At 32.2% G+C, this 14,780-nt stretch overlaps 2 protein-coding genes across 3 annotated transcripts; one reads left to right on the top strand and one right to left on the bottom strand.

The window, feature by feature from the left end:
* Positions 1-1,685: 1,685 nt before the first annotated feature.
* Positions 1,686-4,276, top strand: LOC109003531 (protein BPS1, chloroplastic-like). Of its 2 annotated transcripts, none has more exons than XM_018981698.2 (2): positions 1,686-1,806; positions 2,968-4,276. In XM_018981698.2, the coding sequence occupies exon 2, from the start codon at positions 2,981-2,983 to the stop codon at positions 4,040-4,042; it is 1,062 nt and encodes a 353-aa protein (XP_018837243.2). In that variant the 5' UTR covers positions 1,686-1,806; positions 2,968-2,980; the 3' UTR covers positions 4,043-4,276. The 2 variants fall into 2 exon arrangements, with proteins under 2 accessions (XP_018837243.2, XP_018837245.2); XM_018981700.2 differs by having other exon boundaries at positions 1,722-2,064.
* A 2,253-nt stretch (positions 4,277-6,529) lies between these two features.
* On the bottom strand, positions 6,530-11,344 carry LOC109003532 (probable polygalacturonase). Its single transcript, XM_018981701.2, has 6 exons — positions 11,224-11,344; positions 10,668-11,003; positions 9,365-9,485; positions 9,088-9,262; positions 8,599-8,669; positions 6,530-7,461 (listed from the first exon to the last, which is right to left on the bottom strand). The coding sequence occupies exons 1-6, from the start codon at positions 11,257-11,259 to the stop codon at positions 6,761-6,763; spliced, it is 1,440 nt and encodes a 479-aa protein (XP_018837246.1). The 5' UTR covers positions 11,260-11,344; the 3' UTR covers positions 6,530-6,760.
* Between the last annotated feature and the right edge of the window lie 3,436 nt (positions 11,345-14,780).

The following is a 14,780-nucleotide window of genomic DNA, read 5'->3' as shown; positions in this document are numbered from 1 at the left end:
TTTTTTTATTCTTATTAAATTAAAGTAATTTTTCAATTCATTATCTTTACATTATAATATTTACGAAAAAAGAAAAGAAAAGTGTGTTGTATAGACCATGAATATAATTTTTCTTTCAAATTAAAGTAAACAGACGTTTTCTCGTAGGTCTTGGGTCGACTTCATCGTCGCGTGAAGCTGAAATTAGCAGAGAGCCATCGGATTCTGGCACTCACCATAGATGGACGGTGGCGATTGGTTTTTGACACAGACAAACCGTCAGCCGTCGGATTTTATTTTTCAAAAAAAAGCCAAGATGACATCAGAGACGTGTTTGGCCAAGCAAGGAAAAGGCAAGCGGGCAGGCAGAAAATAACATTTGACAAAGAAAGAATTGGCGGAACTTTTAATACCGTGTTTGGAAACAGGAGTGACGATCTCCAGGGAAAGGATAAACCATGCTTTTCTTTGTTTGGAAGTAAGAGAATGCTTAAGATCTTAGATACCTACTAAAAAAAGTGATGCAGCAGTTTCACGTGATAATGTCTCGTACCAAACATGTCACACTACTTTAGAAAATGAGGAAAACAGAACCAATTTATTTGCAAATTAATTAGTGTATTTATCAACACATTAAATACAATATCGATGTAAAGTTGCTATATATAAAAAAACTTAAAACAAGGGTTTTTTTTTTATTATTCTTGTTTTAAATAAAATTTAATGTCCTCTAGTGTATGTTAATTGATCAAGGAGACAGATAAGAAAAATGATGAAAAATAAAAAATAAAAAATCAAAAGATAACCTTAAAAGCATAATAGGAGAAGGTCTAAAAATCACTTGAAAATAGAGTTGATTAATTAATATTGCTTAAAAAATAAATATACAAAACAAAAACATAAAAAAAAACTTTAAATACAAAGCTAGATTAGGCCTCGTTTAGTTATACAGATGAGATGAGATGAGAAATAATAATGAGATAATTTATGAATAGTACTGAAATTATTTGACTTAAGATTTTTATGAAATTTTTAAAAAGAGAAGAGAAAAAAAAATTAGAAAGTTAAATTGAAAATTTTGGTAGTTTAGTAGCTATATTACAAATATATATATATATATATTACTTTAAATAAACAAAAGTTATCTAATTAAATTAGAAAAATATTTCAGACACATAGAAACTTTATAAAAATAAATTTAAAAATTAGTGTATCTTAATATGATACGTCAGATTATAAAATTAATTTTATTTTAAAATAGATTTAATATATTATATATAATTACATAATGCACATTCCTAAGTTTATTCTCATTAAATTATAGGAGACCATTAATAAAGAATTATTGGCCGGCCTTATTATTGAAGGGCGACGAGCTTTCTCGAATAAAATAAAAATAAAAATTATCTCAATTTCAAGCAAGATAAATAAATAAATAATTACTTACTAATAAAATATTTTAATCATTTTAGGAACCTGCCCACGTTTTTTGACCTAAAACAGGGAGAAGAATCTTTTGCACCGGCCGGGCCCCATGACAGCCTGTATGCTGCCCGCTGTTATTGACCAAACAAAATAATATTAATATTATTAATAGAAAAATAAAAAGATAAAATATCCGCTACCCTAATCCCACCCAACTCTTCACACGTGTCACCTCCTTTCTCACCGCCTCGGTCACTCTATCACTGCCCAGGTCTCCAGCTTAAAAGAGGAACCTACCTCTCACAGATCCGGAAACTTCAAGGAAGCAAAGAGAAGCGTAATAGTCGCCGCCTCTGAAATTTTCTTGCAAGATATTTGAGATCTTTCCGCGTTTTATATCAGGTTCGAGCCATATAAACCTTCTCTCTCTCAATCTTTCTTTCATGTTTTGGTAATTTTTCTTTCTCTTTTTCTTTCTATTTTTTTTCTTTTTTTTTTCTCTCCAATCTCTGAATAAGAAGTACCCTAAAAGTAGACGATTACTTCTTTTTGGGTAAATCACCTATGACTTGGATCTTGATCTGATTTTTAACAATCGGAGGATAATTTCGGCTTCATATTGCTCTAATCAGTGGTCTGATTCAAAGATCTGACGGTTAGGTGAGCTATTTCGTTTATTTCTGCTTAGGATAATTGTTGTTGTGGATCTTTGTGATTTCCGGTAGAATAGGTTGGTTGATTCTTTTTGTGATGATGTTAAAGAAAGAGGTGCAGAGAAGCTCGATATTAAAGATTGAAACCTTTGGGTGTTGATATTCTGTTCTGCAAGAAGAGGACTTGGGTTTTTCATGTTGATTTTTCTTGGGCTGTCTTTTCATTTGCTCTAAAAAACTTGTAAAGATAATCGGAGAATAGAAAGGGAAATTAATTCTCTTTTTCGGATTTTATGTTATTTTGTTTCTGTACCCAAACTCAAGGTTAGTGAGAATACAATGCATATCCACGTGGATTTGGATTATAATTTCATTGTGTGCACATGGTTTGCAATAGTGCGGAGCGATTATGGATTTTTATTTATTTTGGCATGGCTTTTGTTGCTGGGAAAATGGAAGAGAAGAAGCAAGTACAAAATATCGATATTTATTTCTTGATATTTGATTGTTGGAAAACTTAGATCTGCAAAGCATAATGATTCTTTTGGGTTCCATGAAATAGGATTCGTTTTTAGGGCAGGTTTGGTAACCAAAACAAAACACAAAATTCTATTCTCATCTCATCATTACACATTTTTCAAATCTCCATACAAAATATAATAAACATAATAAATAATTCAACTTTTTTAAATCCCAATACACATTTTTCAAATCTCAAAACAATAATAATATTAAAACATAATATTTTAAACATAAAAACAAAACATAAAATTCTCATCTCACCCCCCAATAATAATATTAATCTCCCCAATAGGTCTTTTGGGCTCATAATTATTCTACCATGGCCTATGGAATTGTGCCCCTGTTCATATGGTTTTTCTGAAGCTTTTATCTGTTCTCATATATGCAGTTAAATCATCGACATGAGCCGTCCACAAGAACCACACCAGCCTTTCTTCCATTTTGGGAATCCTTTCCGAAGGTTATCACCAAAGGGTTCTCATCTGTCTCAAAAGCTTCTTTTACTGTTGAACAATTTTGAGGAAACATTGGCAGGGAGGCTGGAAAAGCTAAACCCAGATGACAAGGAAGAAATCCTTAGTTTGTCATGGATGAAATCTGCAATGGAGTCGCTTTGTGAAACTCATAATGACATTAAAACACTCATAACCGGCCTTGATCTCCCTGTTTCTGATTGGGATGAGAAATGGATAGATGTGTACTTGGACATCAGTGTGAACTTGCTTGATATATGCATTGCATTTAGCTCTGAGCTATCCCGGCTGAACCAGGGAAACCTGTTGCTTCAGTGCGTGCTGCACAATTTGGAACCCTCCTGTTCAAAACCCTTTATCCGTGCCCGTTCTTCCCTTGATAGCTGGAGTCGTCATATCAGGTCAAAGAACCCCAGAGTTGAAAACTGTTGCACCATTTTGGACAAGCTTGTGGAGTCAATTGATCTTCCCAAGGTTAAGAATTCAGCCAAGGGGAAGGTTTTGATGAGTGCTATGTATGGAGTTAAGGTGCAGACGATATTTATCTGTAGTGTCTTTGCAGCCGCCTTCTCAGGTTCTCCGCAAAAGTTGATAGAATTGGATGTTGCTGACAAATATGTATGGGCACAAGTGTTTACCTGTCTGCAGACTAGCATTAATGGGGAAATTAGAAACATGTTTTCGGGTGGAAGATTTACAGTTTTGAAGGAGCTTGAAGCGGTTGATACAAGTGTCAAGAAATTGCATCCCATGATCCAAGATGGGGATGACCCCGTTGAAGCAGAAGCATTCCAGAATTCTGTTTCAGATTTGGCAATGAGAGGGGAGAAACTTTCACAAGGACTAGATCTACTTACAAAGGAAGTGGATAGCTTTTTCCAAATAGTTTTAACTGGGCGTGATGCTCTGCTTTCTAACTTAAGATTAACTGTTACTGACTCTGACACAAAACTTGGGGGCAATGTATTAGAACGAGTTCTGAGTCGATGAAGTTGGAATTAAACTCTTTACGGCATTCAGATGGTCTAGGTGTGGGGTGCTCTGTTTTCTTGTTACTGATGATAGTATACCATCTTGTTTTGCAGCTTTTGGTCTTTGTATTCAGTATGGTGTGAGTTACAAGGTATGTTGTATTACGGTACTGCAGATCTGTAAATGTATGATGTACTGCCTAATATCATCATTATTATTAATTATATAAAAGGCTGCATTGTTTGGGAAGAAGATTGTTATCCTTAAATGTTTCAACACCCCCCCTCCCCCCATTCCCCAAGCAAACAAAATTCAACTTTTCTGTGAGATGCTCTGATTCTCTCATGGATGAGATCTTTTATCTTTCTTTATCCTGAAATTCTCATATGGAGGATCATTGGCAGGGAGTTTCTTCTTATTTTGCAGTGGAGATGTGCCTTGAGTAATTACCAATTAGCCAAGGAAAAAGCAGCAGCCACGGGGAGGAGAGGAAACCAGATGGGGGAAGCCTGTCGTCAATATTTATTTTTATTCATAAGAAAAAAGATAAAATACCTTAGAAAATTAGGTTTAAACAGACATTGGACTGTAAATAAATAAGAGTTTGATAAGTCATTTGAAATTGGCTCGACCAAACTTGTGTTCAACTCGATTAACTTATTAAATGATAGCAAAGTTTAATTTGACTTGTATAAATTTGAATAAGTTTATTATTTTCTATAACATTATGTTTAATGCTATAATGAGAGTATTTTAAATATTGTAAAATATAAGATATAATCAGTTCTCAATACCATGTTTATTCTATGGATAAATTTATAGGATATAATACAAATAGTTATACTTTGTTAAAATTAAGTAATTTATGAATAAATTTACACTGATTCAAATAATAAACAAGCTGTTTATGAATGCAAATAATTGCTCGGTGATAAACTTGAACTCCATTTGTGTTTGAATAAAAATTAAATAAACAAAAGTTTGATTATTTAACTTATAAAAAAAAAAAATTTTAATCTTGTTTGGTTGTTAAACTAAACTAAACTCATCTCAAACTAATTATTGATGAGATTCACTACTTTTTAACTTTCTATAAAAAAATTAAATTTATCTCAACCTACTTTATACATTTCAACTTAAAAAGTTAAACTCGTCTCAACCTAAAAAAGTTAAACCTATCTCAATAGGACCTATAAAATATTACTATTCACAATTCAATTCAATCCATCTCAACATCTAAACTTACCCAGTTCTAATACTAAGGCTAATAGAATATGGACTTGTGGTATTTAATTCTGAATTTTTTTTACCATTGTTTTGAAATCTTAAATAGGCATGTGTTTTATTTCACTTTTTTTTTTGGGCCTGCTAGTTTTCTTTTAGTGGACTGTCAACCCAAGTGTGATTATTGATGTAAAGAAAATAAAAGAAAACTGTTTGATCTACAAAAATATCTTTAAAAAAAATAACAAACTGACATATGACTTTGATATGTTATAAACCTCCCACATTGTTCAAATGCCCTTTTAGCATTCAAAAAATCTACTCAACCTCCTACTATTCATACAATCTCCACACTCCACATTATTTTTAATTTTTATTATTTTTTTCTTTTATTAAATATTTATTATATAAATAATGAATAAAAATTTTAAAATAATTTAAAAAGAATAAACTCAAAAAAAAATTTTAAAAAAATATTAAAAATTTTAAAAATTTAAAAAAGTGTGGAGTGTGGAGTGTGGTGGAGGTTGTGTAGCAAATCTCTTTAGCATTAGCCAAACTTGATCCATTTCCTGTAATGGGAACTCCCTTTTCTGTGATTCAATGCTTGCCCAAACAGACAATTTATGTTAGGGGAGGGATCTCATCCAAAACAACAAATACATTTTACTCATTTTCATGGATTTTTTATTATTATTTGAAGGTCACGTTTATACTTGTAGTTGATGAGGCCCTGTGTCACCTATTCTTGGCAACTCTACATGATGTCAGAGAAGCCTGTTTGCTCAACCCTTTCAGTTTTCATTTTGAGCAACCTTCATTTATTGAAGAAAGAAAATTTCTATTTTCAAGCTGGTGTGGCTGAAGCACCTTTCACACTGCTAACATGGTATGATTTGATTTGGGAGAGGAATTTAAAAACTTGAAACTTTCACTCCACACCGGTTTGCAAGTAGAATGACATGTAAAATATTAAGGAGCTCATATGGAGGCGTTAGGTTCAAACCGGATCCAACTCAAGTTCAAATCCCTGATTGCTGCTGCTGGGAGTTTGGTCTCTTCCCACTTCACTCAGAAGCAAGTTGAAATCTCTATTTGTGTACTGGAGATTATTCTTGGTCACAAGCTCTAAACAGTATGATTTTGAAGATTTCCTGTGATTGAAATAGTAGATGTGGATATAAAGACTTGCTGCCAAGAATGCTAACCCATGGTCCTGGACACATTATCATCATCATCATCATCATCATTATCTCACTTGGGCATGGGGTCTTTCTGATATGATTGTGCAATTTATGTATATTCTGAAAACATTAGTTCTATAGCTAAGCTTAAACCATGAAGAAACCAGTCTTCAAATGATTTGTTTCCCAACTTTTACTAATAATTAATACAAGGATGCATCTAAATAGACATTTCTCGGCTGTTTTTTCTTCTTGTCTCTGTTGGCTAGCAACAATCTAGCTCTACCTTATAGATAAGACTAATTAATACTTGCTGGTACAAAGCATCTCATATTGTATATGAACACTTCTTTAATTCTACCCTATCGATCGCCAAACTATCTGCCGGAAAATCACATGCCGCAATCTTCTCCGCCCCTTGATCCGGCAATGAATCACACGGCGGAGGACTCACGCCACTTGTGATCCCCCCGACATCACTGCACATCCACTGCACTTTTTTTGACTTAGCTGCCGCCTTAATGGTCACGTTCGAAATACAAATACCTGTAAAGGGATCACCTGAAATCCCTTCCAGTCTAGCCGCCTGTGACACATCCTCCGCCACCACATCCCTGTAGTTGATCCCTTTGACCTCCGGCAAGGCGTTCGGGTTGTAGTGACCATCAGCATGTGCTTTATAATTGCCATTCATCAAAAACACCCATTTCATGGTATGCAAGGTCAATCCTTTCACGTATATATCTTTCACGTACCCTCCTCTTCCTACCGCTGTCTTGATCCGAACCGCCGATTCGGTATTAATGGCCACAATATCCTCGGCCCTGACATCTTCAATCCCACCGGACATCTCGCTGCCCAATGCGATCACAGCGCTGTACGGGGAGATGCATGTGAGCCGTCTGATTACTAGTTGTTTGGTGGGCCATCCAAATTGTATTCCGTACTCATCCCAACCGCTCTTAACCGCCACACAGTCGTCTCCAGAGATAATGTAACAGTCCTCTATTTTAACGTTTGTGCATGAATCTGTGCTTTACATAAAGAACCAAAAACAAACACAACAAAACAATATAAAAGGGTTAAAAACTTCTTATTTCAACAAATTGTAGCAAAGTTATTTCACTAGGTTTGTTTCGTATAGTGCTTTTATTATATTTTTATTATTTTGGGAAAGTAGTGTTTAAAAATTATGGTTAGAAAGTTAGAAACCACATTGTTGAGAAGGGTAACGATATTCTTATACTTCATTTACTATTATTTTATTATCTAGTTATTTTTTTTCCTTTTTGCTTTATGAAACTTGATTGAAAATCTTAGAAAATGATATTCTTGCATAATCTAGAAGAAAATAAATTCAATCAACCAATGTAACCATGTAATTTAATTAAAAATAAATTCAAGTTTTATAAAATTGAATTTATTTTTAATTAAATTATATGATTATGTCAGTTGATTGAAATTATTTTCTTTTAGATTATGCAATATGATCATGTTCTGTGATTTTAATCTAGATTCATATAACAAAAAGAGAAAAAAAAAATAGGTAGTAAAATAATAATAAATGAGGTGTAATGGTATCATTACTGATGGAAAATGGTAAGCATATCCATCTTTGTTTTCCTTATTGAGTAATAATACATTTACAACTCCTTTACAACTCATTTTCAAACAATCAATGAAATCATGCTATTCCATTAAAAATAAATTTTAATATTACAAAACTACTTCCATTTCATGTAGATTGTAAATTAGTTATAAAATAGTTGGAAAGTTATCATTTTCCTTACTTTTTTTTCCAAAATTCATTTATTGATTTAAAAGAGTAATATTAGATATAATTATAGTGTTTAAATCTCGCGTACTTCTTTTAAAAATAGTGAGACTCACCATTTAAAAGTGAAAATTTTCATGTGGGTCTCAAATTTATCTAATTTTTTACGCTAAGACTTATACACTGCCCAAGGATCGGACAAATCATTTCCCAATTTAAAATTTGTGTAAAGTCCTTTTGAGCTTATTTGCCATTTTTATCCTTAAAAAAAGGCTATACCAAACAGACCCTAAATGAATTTTAATAATAATAATAATAATTCTTCATCATCATCAAATAGTTAAAAGAAAGATTATAATAATTAACAAATGCTTCTGAAGAAACGAACCTACCTGGATTGATACCGTCGGTGTTTGGAGATCTAATCGGAGCTATGATCGTGATCCCTTGCACAACTATGTTGCTGTAAATATATTTTGACAATTTCGTTATCCTCTTTAAATATATTATTTTGATCAGTTAATAAGATTAGAGAATCACTGCTGATAGAAAAATAAAAGTAAATTCACAAACTAACGTATAGTGATTCGTTAGATTTATTTTACAATAAAAATAATTTTATAATTAAATTATTCGTGACTAAAGTATTTCTACTTGAGTACGGCTACAATGCTGTCCCATCTTGACCGCTGGGCTTTTATCGCCAGTGTAAAAAAGTTTTTTTTTTCATATTTTTTAAACATATTTAAATATATTTAAAATCACTTCTTTAATCATTAAATAAAATAATAAAAAAAAGACAAACAGTCAAATAGAGTAGACATAATAATATTTTTCTTTCTAATTAAATTAGGAGAGAAGTATAGGGGCAGTTGGATTACCTACTGTAAACAGGATGAATGTTCCAAGATGGGGAGTTTAGGAGCGTTAGATTGGAAATCTGAATATTGTCAGAGAACATGAGTTCGATGAGGTAAGGGCGGGTGTATTTGAGCTTTCCACCGTGGAATTTCTGCCACCACATACTTCCCTGACCATCAATCGTACCGTTGGCACCTGATTTCAGATCCATCCATCCAACACCAAAAAATTATATATGTGAATCATTATTATTTTTTATTTCTTTTTTTGAAAATTAGGTAATTCAATTATACGTACCTGTGACAACCACGTCAGTGAGATTTGTTCCAAAGATGAGACTGGTGTATCTTCCGCCGGCGGCATCCCGTCCTCGACCGTATGACGGCAAAGGTGTAAGCACCGGCCATTCGTTCATATCCTAAATATATATAAAATTTGATTAATCTCACACTTTAGGGACTTGAAAGATTGAATATAAATTCTAAGTGTAAAAAACGTTGGAAAAGGTACACTTTTGACACTTTTAAATCACTAAAGATTTTATATTTTTCGAGTAATACTACTCATCATTTAAATTTTTATCATCTTCTCATCATTTTATAATATGCTATTAGATGATTGAAAACTATATCATCTAATGTCACATCAGGAGATGATAAGAGAATGATGAATAAATTTTCTCTTCCAATTATGATTGTTGGGATGAATGGAAATAGAGAATGTGTTAGATTTATCAGTTTTTGGAGCAAAGTGCAACACTCTTTTGTAGTTTGAGGATGCAAAGTGGGACTTGAAATGGGTTTGAATATAAAAACGATTTTATCTCATCTCATTTTATAATTATAATTTTTTTAAATTTTTACACAAAATAGAATATATAATTCAACTTTTTAAAATTTTATAAAAATAATAATATTAAAAAATAATATTTTATTTAAATTTTATCTAAAATCATCTCATCTTACTATTCAAAAGGTAGATTTGCATTAAAATCTTGAAAGTGACAAACTGTAGACAAGAAATTGTTGCTTGGATGCTGGAATGGGGACCCAATTGCCTCTCAAAAAGCAAGCACAGATGACTGTCTTTTAGAAACTTGGCTACAGTCCCGTGCTCAGGGGTTTTGTACTCTTGTGATAGAATACCATAAAGCATGTTAATTTCATTAAAGGAATTTCCTTACATCCAATTTTCACCAAAAAGTGTCAATTAACTGATATACCAATCCTAACAAGTTGAAATTTAGATCAAGATTAGGTATAAGAAAGGTTACTATTGTCCTTATAGCAGGTAAAAAGTTTCAACTTTTGGTTTCAATCCTTACCATTTCTGTTACCTTTAGTCATATTTATTGACTTGATTCATTTTAATTGAGTTCGCTTAAATAACAGAGGCATAGACTATTATGACACGTAAAACATGTAATTAGAAAGAGAAATATTCTGGCCACAAAATCATTACACAAAAATAATCTCATAAATTGATATAGTTTCATATGATTTGTCATATTATAAAGTTATTTTTATTGTAAAATAGATCCGACAGATCATATAAAATCACGTCAATTTATATGATAAAATTTAAGATGGGAAAAGAAGACCTGAGAAGCTAGGAGAACGGCATCCTGGTGGAGATAAAGAGTGAAGTGGCTGGTGAGTTTGAAGCTCCCAGTGAGCCATTTTCCAGGAGGAACATAAAGCAGAGCACCGCCATCTGATGCATGCTGGCTTAGGTTGTCGATTGCAGCCTGAAATGCCTTTGTGTTTGAAGTCTTGCCATCACCAACACCATTGAAATCCGTCAGGGATGCACTGTGAGCTCTGCAGCTTATTGCTGTGTACTCAAACATGGAACCTTGAATCTTGGCTTTTCTGCTCTCTGCTCCTCTTTGGCCCAGAAAGACCACTACCATTAACACTGAAACTACCTTAATCACCTGTTAAAAAAAAAAGGAAATTAAGAAAATGATGGGTTCTAATTCTGAAAGGGAAGCAAGGAAGCTCATGTTTCTTAAAAAAAGAACACACACACACAGAAACCAGAAAACTTAAAGAAACAAATGATTAGGAGTTTGTGCACATCTGAGGAGGAGTTGTTTGAAAAAACATAATGTTTTGGTTGTTTGGGGAGAAAATGTAAGGGGTTTGGAGATTTACTTGAGCTCTCATGGAACTTCTTCTTGAGAACTCCATTGGGGAGATGGAAAATTGGAATATGTTTGGTGGTGAAGACAAAGGAAGTATTTATAATGTTAAGTACAAGCATGTGAACATGGGATTCATATTTTCTCAAGTAGGCTTCCTGTTCTTATAAAAAATTAGAAAAAATATATAATTATGGTTTTACTTATATGTTTGTTATTTTTTTTTATATAAAATACAAACGTCGTTAGCGGATAGTTACAAATTAGTCTCTTTAGCCATGAAGTTTGGTGAAACAGAGTGGTTGTATGTGCAGTGAGTCTCTTGCATGACCTTTAAAAACTTCCAAAAAGGACTTGTGGGATTTTACAAATGTGAAATATCATCTCTCTTCAGATAATAGGGTATATTATTATAAAATAAGTTTTTTTCACGTGGATTCTAGATTTGTCTATTTCTTTAAAAGAAGTATGCGAGATTTGTATACCTTATGACTGTACAAATCATATCTTATTTTTCACATTCTTTCAATATATCTTAGAAAAATAACTATTTATTATTAATCCACTTAATATATAATAATAATAAGTTATGAGTCGGGTCTTCTATCTGTTTGCACTACCAATCGAAATGCCTCCAAGTGAAAGAATGACTAAACTAATTATTGCTATAAGGGAATTAATGTTTAAGTGCTGTAATTGATGGTTTCACTTTTAACAAGTGGTTGTCAAAACACGCGATGATGTAAGAAAATTATTTATTTGTGATCAGTTATTTTCAGTGAAAATAATTATTTCTTGTCAAAATGAGTTTGTTATCGTCGCAAATAATCCGTCACAAATTATTGTTTTTCTTGTAGATTGATCGTGTACAAGAAAATGCCTAAAAATTTTTAACACCACATATATTTTACTTGCTTATTTACCTCGATGAATAAATATATCCTTTAACAGAATGGCTGCAATGTTAGTAATTCTTTAATTTTAAAAATTTTGGTTAATTTTTTTTTAACGCTTTACTTTGTTTCAAATCTTACAAATTTAATTTGTTCAAATCAAGAAACACCAATAACTATTTAATGTTATATTACTTAATTTCCATTTAAGAACCACACAATCTCATGATTTGGCATTGCTTAATAAAATCATGATATACGATGAAAGTTGAATATTATGAAAAAAAAAAAGTAATATTACATATAGTCATAGAGTACACAAACGTCACGCAATTATTGTAAACAAGAGATGCGATCCACTATGAAGAGACAATCTCTCCATGAATCACTCTCCAATTTCCACAAATTGCTCTGTTTTTCTGTTTCCATGATTCTTATTCGCTGAACATAATCGTTAGTCTAGCTATAGTTTCCATGTATACTTGTACTTTCCAACTACCAACATAGTTGTACATATATTCTGTAAATTCAATTTAAATGCCAATATACAAGCCATGATAGGTGCGGGCTATTCACATTTACACACTATTTACAAAATTACTATATTATATGCTTGTGAGTTCGAGGAGAGAGGGTAGTTGATGTTGTTGCATCTCTTTCGACTGTATTCTGTTGGAAAGTAGTTATAGTAGGTCCCCTCTTTCATTTCACTTTCTTGGGGTTCGCATTTCCACCATTCTCGTGACTCTCTCTCTCTCTCTCTCTAGTCTCTGCACCACCACCCCACTATTGCCGACCCATTTCAGTTCATCACGGGTGAAAAAGGTTTGTATAGCCCATTGTTTTGTGTTATATATATATATATATATATATATATATATATATGTATATGTTTTGTTAGCTTCTCCTACTTTCAGACAAATGACTATAATGAAACTTATAATAAGTACTGAGCTGTTAGCATCTCATTTGTCATTTGGAATTGGTGCTCTTTACTTTTTAACACATTCGGATGCCTAATGGATATGCTTTGGTCTAATGAAATCAAAGTAGAGATTGAATATAATTAGGTTCTTGTTTTTTTTGTTTTTTTTTTTATGCAATGGTTATGTAAGTAAATTCTGGTTTTCAAGTTGGGAAACATTAGATATAAAGTTTTAGTATGGTTCGATCGGACAATCTTTCAAATCGATTATTCTAATGTTAAATCATCATTTATTCTAAAAATGTTTCGTGAAAAATTGGGTTAAGGCTAACGTCGAAGTTCGATATTAAGAATATATCGTTGCTTTGATACCATTTTGTGGGTCCCTAGTATTAATTATTATACATTGAGAGACATGTTTGTTTTCGCAGATAAGATAAGTTGAGATTAAAATTAAAAGTTGAATAAAATATTATTAGAGTATATTTTTTTTAATATTATTTTTATTTTGAGATTTGAAAAAGTTGAATTATTTATTTTATTTTGTGTGATAATTGAGAAAATTGTAATGATTAGATGAGATGAGTTGAGATGAGTTATGAAAACAAACGAACATTTTTAAACCAAACAATTTAAGTGAAATAACGGTTGCATTGCATTGCAGTTTCAATATTCCATCCCTCACAGGTTTGTTTATTCACTCACGGGAAGGAAAAATGCGTGTCCTATGACAACTCCAACTAGTGGGGCTTTGTGTTTGAAAAAAATGAACCTCTCTCTCTTTCTCTCTCTCTCTCTCTCACTCAGTGCACAACCACATGAGTCTCACTCATATTTTTCAAAGATTGCTTGTCTCATTCATGGAAGAAATAACTTGCAAGTTGGCCATATTTTTCCTCTTTGGTCGGTAATTGCTGCTGGTAATTGGCTGTTGAAGATGCTTGGTGGAGACATAATGATTCTTTATCCAAAACCAGACCACGCTCAAGATCGATCATTCTGGTTATTAGACACCCACTATCGATCTCCATATGGCTTTTGCAGGACAGGACATCCATGCATGATGTAGTTGTAATTAGGTTTTCCAGAAAGAAAATTAGCATTTAATTTTTCAAACCAAGATTTGAAAAAAAGTTGAAAGCCAAAACCCATGACATAACCATGATCATGTCTATCACATTATATGATTAGTACCGCTTTATTTTAATTTGTCTTATATAAAGTTATGGGTGATGCATTGTAAAGGCATGCAATTATTCATGAATGGTGTGATCAACACTACTATTACAACAAATAGAGATGAATTATGAGGGTCGAAAAACGAGAAAAACAAGTATATACACTCAAGAAAAACGAATATATATGACGTGTTATTTGTGATGAAAATAATTATTTGTGACGAAAATAAACTCATTTTGATATGAAATAGTCATTTTTTCAGATAATAACTAACTACAATTAAGTAGTTTTTTTGTAGATATTATCAAAGATGACAATGGTACAAAATTCATGGATTTAATAGTTTAAGATTATGATATTAAATTCACCATCTATGAATAATCTTTTATGTAATTTGCACATGGATGGATATGAGCAAAGTTAAATTTATTGATCGCAAAATGAAATGATTCTGTACACGACATGACTATGATGCGATCGATGATGATCAAACCAAATACAATTCAATATATATAATCAAATGAACTAGTGATGATTATCAAAATCATCGACATTACGAGTCGTGCGCACTTG

The sequence above is a fragment of the Juglans regia genome, chromosome 7 (assembly GCF_001411555.2).
Source record: "Juglans regia cultivar Chandler chromosome 7, Walnut 2.0, whole genome shotgun sequence".
Taxonomy (NCBI): domain Eukaryota; kingdom Viridiplantae; phylum Streptophyta; class Magnoliopsida; order Fagales; family Juglandaceae; genus Juglans; species Juglans regia.
Note: the sequence above shows the minus strand (reverse complement) of the source record. Positions and strands in the feature narration are given on the sequence as shown.